The following is a 10,045-nucleotide window of genomic DNA, read 5'->3' on the forward strand; positions in this document are numbered from 1 at the left end:
TTGGTTGGAGTCAGCACTTCACTATATATAGTACTAGTGGTCCTTGTTAGACAAGGTCCACATGCAGTTTCATCTACCGTGCTTTGAGGAGTCCATCGTTATCTGAGGAGTTTAGTTTTGTTTGAAAGTGTTACTGGATTAGGTTTCCTTGTTTGTAGGATATGATTTCAAATATGTAATCTGTTGATTTTCTGATTTGTTTGTTTTTCAAACTTCCTTGTAAATAGGGATTTCAAATCCTCAGATGTAATCGTGAAGTTCTTATAAATACAACCATCCCATAGTTGAATGGGTATGCAATCACAATGAAAGAATCTGAATTCTTATAGTCTTATGTGGTTTCTAGAGCTTTTTTTGTCTAACGACAAAGATCCTACTTCTCATTCTTCTCCATCCACGTTTCCATGGCTGACAACAATATTTCCGTTGTTAACTCTAACCCTCAAAACACCTTCCAACCCTTATCCACTATCGTCAATATCAAACTTAATAGAACCAACTACCCACTGTTGTTGGCTCAAATGCTCCCTATTCTGAAAAGTAGAGACCTAATGGGGTATGTTGATGGCACGTTGTTGTGTCCCCCAAAACATGTTGTGAACTCCACCACTGTCAATCTTGCATACACGGCTTGGGTTCAACAGGACCAAATGATCTTAAGCTGGATAAATGGATCCTTGATTGCATCCGTCCTGTCTATGGTGGCGAGTAAAAGAACAGCTCGAACTACATAGGAAGCTCTTGAGCAAAGGTATGCATCTACCTCTCAAAATCGAATTTTGTTTCTGTGAACTGAATTGTTGCAGACTAAAAAATGTGATCTATCCGTGGCTGATTACCTAGATCGCATGAATGCAATAGCTGACAACCTCACTCTTGCCAAGCAACCTATGTCTGATGAGGAACTTGTTCAGATTGTGTTGAACAATCTAGGACCAGCGTTTGAGATGACTGTGAGTGTTGCACAAGCTCAAGATATGCCTATCACGTATCCAACACTTGAATCACTCCTGCTGACTACGAAACACAGAATGACCGAACAAAATGTGCCTTTGGCGAAAGGTGCTACTGTAAACGCCTTTGTTGCTTCCAGAGGCTGTGGTGGTCGTCCTCGTAGTGGTGGGCGAGGCTATGCTTCCAACCGTGATAGGAATCAAAGAGCCTACAATAATTGCAACAACAACAACATTCAGAATAACCAAGGTAATGGTGAAAGGATAGCTTTTTGTGGTGATCGAATTATTTATCAGATTTATGGTAAACCAGGCCATCCCACATTGGACTACTACCAGCGAAAGAATGCTGCCTTTGAAGGAAGGATTCCTACCAAACGTCTCTCGGCCATGACGTCTTCTCCCATCACTCTTAATAAGCAACAGAATTGCTCTTGGCTACTCGACACCGGTGCCAACGCACATATAACTCCAGATATTCAAAATTTGGCCCATCCTAAGGAGTACAATGGTAATAATGGTGTGGGAGGTGTAGGTAATAATTCTGGTATCTCTATTGCACATTTTGGCTCAAATCATCTTCAAACTAATGATTGCTTATTTGATTTACGTGATATTCTTCACTGTCCTTCTGCATCAACCAATATCATTTCTGCCCATAAATTCACCTTAGCTAATGATTGTTACCTACTAATATTTCCACATTTCTTTCCTGTTAAGGACCTTAAGACACGGAAGACGCTTTTCCGAGGGAGATGTGAGAATGGGTTGTACCCATTTCCAAATGGCTGTGGACATCTCAAGCATACTGTTTCTGCATTTGTAGGGCTTAGGGTCTCGGTTCAAAGGTGGCATGCGCGTCTTGGCCATCCTGCGCAACCAATAATAAATTTTTTAGTTTCCAATCAGTTGGTACCCATTCATGGTACCTCTGCTGTAAGTTTTTATGAGTCTTGTCCTTTAGGTAAAAACACTAAGCTTCCTTTCAATGTGTTCGAGCCCATGTCTCAATTTCTTTTGCAACTTATCCATTCTGATGTGTGGTGTTCTCCAATTTAATCCAATGAAGGTTTTCGTTATTATTTGTTATTTGTTGATGACTATTCACGATATTCTTGGGTTTTTCCAATGAAAAACAAATATGAAGTGTTTGAGATATTTGTGAAATTTAAAACTAAAGTTGAGAACATGTTTAATTGCTCCATTAAAACTATACAATGTGATGAAGGTGGTGAATACAAAAGTCATGCTTTCCAACGAGTTTTGGATGTTCATGGTATTTCACAACGTTTTTCTTGCCCTAAACATCCTGAACAAAATGGTTTAGCCGAACGCAAACATCACCACATTGTTGAAACTGCAATTGTCATGCTTTCTCAGTCTTTCATGCCAACTAGGTTCTGGTTTGATGCCTACTCAACTGCTACTTATTTAATAAACCGGTTACCAACTTGAGTTCTGTCTAACATCTCACCTTTCGAAAAATTATTTAAAAAAAGGCCAAAGTATGAAATGTTAAAAGTTTTTTGTTGTCGTTGTTTTCCTTGGTTAACACCATATACCCAAAATAAATTGCAACCAAGATCCAAGTCATGTGTTTTTCTTGGGTATTCATTGGACCATCAAGGATACAAGTGCTTGGATATGTCCACACGATGAGTTTATTTGTCTCGCTATGTTCTATTCGATGAGGACTTCTTCCCTTTTAAAGGGCTCACATCTTCTTCTGAAAGTGTCGTATCACCAGGTAACAATCTTTTACCTGACCTACTTTTTACGTTCCCATTATCCACCGTTTCACCTGAGAGTCCTATTTTGAATTGTCCACCTCCACAAATATCTCCTAACTCTAACTCGCTGCTTTCATACCATCCTATCCTGACCCCACTACTTCTCAACCTGACACCTTGCCTCCTAATGTTATCTCTCAGCCTGTCCCAGCTTTACAACCTAACCTGCCCCTAGCACCCTCACCGTCATCAAATGAGCAAGTTTTAGTCGATACTCAACCTCTGCAAGCCACTGTGTCTAGTGATACTGGCCATTCTATGACTACACGTTCCAAATCGGGGGTTTTAAAACCAAATCCAAAATATGTTATGCATGTTGTAGTTGACAAATTTCCTGTTGAGCCTACATGTTTCAGTCAAGCAGTCAAGCATCAGGAATGGCAGGATGTTATGGTGTAGGAATTCAATGCCTTACAGCGGTGTGGAACCTGGAGTTTAGTTCCATATTGTCCTAATATGAACGTGTTACCAAACAAATGGGTATTCAAGCTTAAACAACGAGCAGATGGTACTATTGAACGTCATAAAGCTCGATTAGTAGCAAATGGATATCACTAGATGGCTGGCGTCGATTACACTAAGACTTTCAGTCCCGTGGTGAAACATAGCACCATTCAACTTGTCTTAAGTCTTGTTGTGTCAAAGAAGTGGCATGTACGTCAACTTGATGTTTAGAATGCGTTTCTGCATGGTTACTTGACTGAATAGGTTTACATGGGTCAACCATCGGGGTTCACAAACAAATAGTTTCCCAATTAGGTTTGTAAGTTGCAACGTTCTTTGTATGGTCTCAAACAAGCACCTAGAGCTTGTTTCCAACGTTTCTCTGATTATTTGCTTCAACTCGGGTTTGAAGAGTCTACATGTGATTATAGTTTATTTGTGTTCAATAAACGAGGTGTTTATTTAATTCTCCTTATCTATGTAGACGACATTCTAATCACAGGGAATAGTCCTCGTTAAATGGATCATTTGATCAAGAAACTTGGTAGTTTGTTTTCCATGAAGGATTTAGGAAACCTGAGTTATTTCTTGGGTATTGAGGTAAAATATGAAGGTGATTCCATGCATTTATGCCAATCTAAATATGCCCTGGACCTCCTCTCTGGCGCTAAATTCATAGAAGCAAAACCTATCTCTACTCCGGTGCCGTCTGGTCAGAAGTTAAGTGTTTATGTTGCTGATCCTTGTGTTGATCCTGTGCTATATCGTAGTGTTGTGAAGGCACTCCAATACCTCACGATCACTCGACCTGATTTGTCATATGTTGTGAATCAAGTGTGCCAGTTTATGCACTCTCCAAAGAACACGCACTGGATGGCAGTCAAGCGGATCCTTCGATACTTGAAGGCTACTTATGATCATGGGTTATTGTATAAACTAGGCAATGCTAGGTTGACAGCTTTTTCAGATGCTGATTATGCTGGCAACCCAGACACTCGTCACTCCACAGGTGGTTTCTATGTTTACTTGGATTCTAACCTTGTATCCTGGAGTTCAAAGAAGCAGAAGACGGTAATCAAGTGCAAAGCCTGAGTATAGGCAATTAGCTTATACTGCTGCTGAGTTATCTAGGTTAAGGTCTCTTTATAAAGATCTTCATATGCATCTTGTTCAACTGACCATTTGGTGCGACAATATCTCATCAATTGCTCTTGCATCAAATCTGGTTTTTCACTCGCAGACCAAGTTCTTGGAGGTCAATTACCATTATTGTTCCTAAGAAGGTTGTTCGTGGTCAGCTACTGATTAATTATGTGTGTTCCCAGGACCAACTTGCTAATATTTTCACTAAAGGACTCTCGTCGTCTCGTTTTAAGTTTCTTGTCTCCAAGCTTCCAGTGGTTCCTCCCCCTGTTAGCTTGCAGGGGGGGCTATTAGACGAGGTCCACATGCAGTTTCATCTACCGTGCTTTGAGGAGTCCATCGTTATCTGAGGAGTTTAGTTTTGTTTGAAAGTGTTACTTGATTAGGTTTCCTTGTTTGTAGGATATGATTTCAAATATGTTATCTGTTGATTTTCTGATTTGTTTTTCAAACTCCCTTGTAAATAGGGATTTCAAATCCTCAGATGTAATCATGAAGTTCTTATAAATACAAGCATCCCATAGTTGAATGGGTATGCAATCATAGTGAAAGAATCTGAGTTCTTAAAGTCTTATAGTCTTGTGGTCCATAGAATTATTTAAACACTTAACCTTGCTTTATATTAATAACCTTTGTCAAACTCTTCTGTAAATACCCATTTTTGCTACTTCATGACTTTGTAAAAACTTTCTAGAAAGCACAATCGAGGAGGTTCTGTCTAAATCATCGTGTTAATAAATTAAAATTTCCAAGAATATGTTGCCCCTTAAATGTAAATGACACAAACCACGATTCGGTCACGGGTGGCATTACAATCACGATCCGTGTACAGTACAGATACTTGCTAGATTAAACCACACTCATCTAATTAATGACACATATAATAATGCAAGGGTAATATACAAACTGAGCTTCATTTCTCTTATTTCTCATCAAATATGACATGTAGATACATAGACCAAAAGTCCACTGCAAACATACATAATTATGTTTCAAGTCTCCCACCAATCAATGTCTTGCTTACCCTAATAATATAGAATCACTCAAAATATAAGGTCCATAATAAACTGCCATAATTTCTCCATTATTTTTTCTCATATATATATATATATATATATATATTACTAATACTATAAGATATAGAGAATTTTTATTGGCAGTCTAAAAATCTCATTTGGTACTCCTCACAAATATATTTTTCTTTCTAAATATAGAAAGTTTGTAGTGCAAAATAATAATTTTAGAGTGTTAATTCTAAGATATAATATTATAACAATAAGAGCTATACGTGACATTGACCTTAATTAATTACTGCTCACCATATTCACATGCCAGCCCTCTCAAACCACAATATCGACGTCTTCTTTTCCGCATTGGTCACCCTTGCCTATTTTTGCCAAAAGAGGCGTCAAATCTCTAGGGTGCACGTTAACCCTGAGGCCATACTTCATGAACAATGTCAATGACATCTTTTGCTCAACCCGGTGGCCTGGCACCACCGCGAGACGGTGCCTCAGCAGCACCGCCGCCGCGATTGACTTCATTTGCAAGTAAGCTAAATCCTTGCCTAAGCAAATTCTCGGACCGGCATTGAAAGATACAAATTTGTAAGAATCTTGTGCCTCCATTTTTTTGCCATCAGAAGACAACCACCTCTCCGGCTTAAACTCTAGGCAATCTTCACCCCAAATGAACTTCATGCGACCGATTGCGTAGATTGAATATGTGATTGAAGATCCCGCCGGTACAAAAGTCCCGCTCGGCAAAACGTCGTCTTTGATTGTCTGCTTGGAGTCTTGTGGAACAGAAGGGTAAAGCCTTAGGGTCTCGGACAATGCGGCCTTAAGGTATGTCAGTCGATCAACTTCTTCAAAGAATAAGGGCTCCTTCACCCACTTGGAAGTATCACTGCCACGTGCCTCCATCAGAACGGTGCAAATTTCAGAGAGGATTTTCTCCTCCACTTGTGGGTTTTGAATCACCAACCAAAAGAACCAACTGAGCGCGACGGATGACGTGTCACGTCCAGCTAGGATGAAGTTGAGCGCCACCTCTTGGAGAAATTTGTCGGAGTAGGAATTTTTCTTCATGAACCGAGACAACAAGTCATCATGTGGGGTCCCATTGCAAAGACCTTGTTGCTGGCTTTCCAACTCGAGCTTACGGGCGTCGATGATAGCGGATAGGTATTTATCGATGTGATGGAGGCTATGGTTCAAGCTGACTTCCATTCCGAGCCCAAGCCATTTTTTGAACTTCCAAATGATTTCAGGCAAGATAAAGCGTTGCAACGTGGCTTCCGTGGCTCGGTCGAAAGCATTTGCGAATTCATTTTCGGGAAGGCCCGGAGCTAGCGTCTGTGGGTCTTTCCCGAAGGCCAACCCGCATATGTTATCGAAAGTGAGACGGAGCAAGAGATCTTGAAGATCTACAGGCTTAGCTTCGTTCTGAGCCGTCTCAAGAATCGGGCAAAACCTAAGCTCGATGGCTCGGCTCACCCAACGGGCCATGGCTTGGCGGAGCGTTCGGGTGGTGAATTCCAGTGCCGCCGTTTTACGCTGGAACAGCCACGTGTCACCATCACTGTTGAAGATCCCATCACCAAGCAGATCATGGAACACAGCTTGCCAGGTAGGACCCTTGGGGTAATTATCAAACCGAAGCTTCAAAATGTGCTCCAAGTTCTTGGGGTCGCATGTGACAGTCACGAGCCCTTGCTTGCGTGCCAGGAAGGGAATGGCACAGGTGCACGTCTGGTAGGTGCCACAGCACGCGCGGAGATTATCGGCGATCCAGTCGTGCATCCGGTTCACGTTCTGGATGAGACCCGGGAGGCTGCCGACTACCGGCCAGACACGTGGACCGTACATTGACCGTGAGATCATCTTGAACCAAATTAAATACGCCGCTATGGCTGATAAGATCATTAAAGCCATTGATGCCTCCATCTAATAACTGATTAGCAAGCCCCCGCTTGAAAATATTTAAACCACTTCACTTCCCAGTAATACGAAAGTTAACCCCTGACCCAAGTAATTAAACTGATCCAAGAAAAAATGGACGGACAAGCAAGAACATGAAAAATTACCCGTATCGAAACTGAAGGGCGAAAGAAATCCCAGATAAATTGTGAAGAAAAATGAATATCTGGCTGGCTAGGGTTTGGAATGTGAGATCTGTATTAGGGTTTCTGCGACAATGTGCATGATGAAGGAGAACAAGAAGAAGAAGAAGAAGAAGAAGAAGATGGAGAGTGAGGCAATGAATAAAGGAAAGTAAAAGAAAAAATGTTACTTATAACACGACAGAGGAGGGGAGAAGAGGGGCCGGGGAATAAATAGGGAGGCTGAAAAAGCGGTTCGTTTCTCTTTTTCTTTCTTTTCAGTCCATTAATTTCCTTTCACTGTCTCTCAATTTCTCTCTGATCATTCATATACAAGAGAAATTATCAAGAAACGATGGAGCTTTAGAGGAAAATCCCATGAATTTCTCACCTAATTTGGAGGAAAGTGCACCTTCATTTAAAATTTTCGCATTCAATAAAGGAGTGTGGGAGTTAATGAGATTAGTTGAGCAAGCCTTATACATGTGTACTTGTTTGGACCCGATTTTACACCATCGGCCCAAGTAATCGAGGCCGTTGGGTAAGCAATTTTAAAGGATAGTATTATGATTTTTATCGTAATATTTATCCGTTAATATTAATTACTCTTGGCATATTCTTATTATATTTTCAAGCAAGCAGTACAGTTCGAGTGGGCTTGGAATTCTTGTTATCAGATTGAGATAACATGATGGGTGTGATTAGAATTGTCAAGATGCATGGTTTTCTTCTATGCGTTGGATGCCAAGATGAAATCTCTGATAATGGAGCCGCTCATATCCTAGATGGGATAATTATTAGCATAAAAATATATGCTAATATATGCAAATTGGTTGGCTGACTCCATCAAATCCTACGGCCAAGGACCAATAAGGATGTGGAGATTTTGAATTAAACAAAGTTTTATTTGGTTGGATAACTGCATGATGACCTCATGCGATTATATTTGTTTGATCCCGTCAAACATGGATGCTTTTTCATGGTCTTTTTAAATTGGTAATGATCCAATTTGAGATAAGGGTTGATGGGAGTTTAATCCGCACATGCAAACCACGCCACATATCAAATACAATTCTTTGAAGATCAAGCCACGTCAGGCATGCTCGTTCCTATAAATACAAGGCTACAAACAATGGAAAAAGCCCCGACAAAATCAACACAAAATTGCCCTGCGCAAACTCTCACAACTTGAGATCTTTTTCTTTTCCTTTTTCGCTGACACATCTTCCGTTGGCATCAACAGCACTGTGGAAGCAACCGGTGATATCTTAAGTCGGCATAGATAGCTCTGTCACCGTAGAATTGGTCGGTCTCGCAGTATCTTCCGTTGGCATCAACAGCACTGCGGCGAGAACGGTCGATTACCTATCCAAGTCTCGGTCGAGAAGGGTTTTCGAATCCTTGTTGGTCGAGGTCATCTCATTAGCCTTCTCGGCGAGGTGAGGTGTCACAGTTATTACATTCGGCACATTGAAAGCCGAATTCGGTTCGTGAACTTTGTAAGAAATAGCAGCCTTGTCTTCAGGCTCGAGAACCCAAGAGGCCGAGACGTGTTCCTTTCTCGGCCGCAATCGCAAGACGCAGAAGTCAGTAGCGCGACCCAACGCAACATCATCAAATTTACTCCTCGGCCGAGCCTCGGCCGACGAGTTGGCACGCCCCGCAATCACCGAAGGACGTAGTTAGCTTAGAATATACTCGGCCTGCGCGCCACGTAGGCTTGGTAGTTTCTAGGGTCAACATTTTGGCACGCCCAGTGGGACCTAGTGCTAAAACTACGAAGTTCACATGATAGATCAAGATGTCAATCTAGCTCCATTTAGCCGATTACACGAGCTCCTAGAGGAATTGAAAAAATACAATGAGGAACAAAAAAGATCTTTGGAAGTGGAAAAAGTTCTTCGTGGCCATAGAGAGATGCAAAAGTCATTCGCTTACATGGTGAGAATAAAAGCTCCTGTTACCTTGCAAGAGCAATGGGTAAATGAAGACAGGGCTCGATTTAATGCATGGCTAGATGAAGAACGTTTTCCTTACGTTTCTGATTACAGATCAATTCCATTTGAAAAATGGTTAGGTCCAAAGGTCGGGGGGCAATTTTTCGCTCCAGCCACAATCAAAATTCGGCCTCAAAAAATTGTTAAGGTGGCCGAAGAAATATGTAAGCCACCTGTTGTTTCGGTCGAGACTCAAAGTGTGGTAGGCCTAAAAGAAAAAGTTGAAGTTTCCGAGCCAAAAATCGACTCAAAAAATAATTCGTCAGAAGAGTGCTCCAATGACGAACAGTGCCAAGACATGGTCTTAGATGCCGAAACTATGACAATCGATATGGTTATTGGTGATAAAGCCGATATGGAGAAATCTCATTCGGCTAAGTTGCTCGAGTTAAAAGCCAAAATTGGTGAAATAATTATGCCCGGGGGGCATAATAATTGTTCAACACATTCAGCAGCCGATGATAAAAAATATTTCGCCAAGTCAAAAATATTTGGAGGAAATTCTTTATTCGGCCTAGAGCGAAATCAATTTGAAGATTTTGTTATTACAAGATCTCGACTTGGAATAAAGCATCGTTGGCCTCCTCCTGACTACGGTTCGGCCACTTTTCTTTT

General features: G+C 41.2%; 2 protein-coding genes across 2 annotated transcripts; one reads left to right on the forward strand and one right to left on the reverse strand.

Moving 5' to 3' along the window:
* Window positions 1–3,706: 3,706 nt before the first annotated feature.
* Window positions 3,707–4,680, forward strand: LOC108173547 (uncharacterized mitochondrial protein AtMg00810-like). The gene is made up of 2 exons (XM_017332793.1): window positions 3,707–4,258; window positions 4,513–4,680. Exons 1-2 carry the CDS (start codon window positions 3,707–3,709, stop codon window positions 4,678–4,680), a joined length of 720 nt encoding a protein of 239 aa, XP_017188282.1.
* Window positions 4,681–5,230: 550 nt separating this feature from the next.
* Window positions 5,231–7,746, reverse strand: LOC103437295 (cytochrome P450 86A22-like). The gene has a single exon (XM_008375772.4). The coding sequence runs from the start codon at window positions 7,276–7,278 to the stop codon at window positions 5,671–5,673; it is 1,608 nt and encodes a 535-aa protein (XP_008373994.1). The 5' UTR covers window positions 7,279–7,746; the 3' UTR covers window positions 5,231–5,670.
* Between the last annotated feature and the right edge of the window lie 2,299 nt (window positions 7,747–10,045).

The sequence above is a fragment of the Malus domestica genome, chromosome 06, assembly GCF_042453785.1.
Source record: "Malus domestica chromosome 06, GDT2T_hap1".
Taxonomy (NCBI): domain Eukaryota; kingdom Viridiplantae; phylum Streptophyta; class Magnoliopsida; order Rosales; family Rosaceae; genus Malus; species Malus domestica.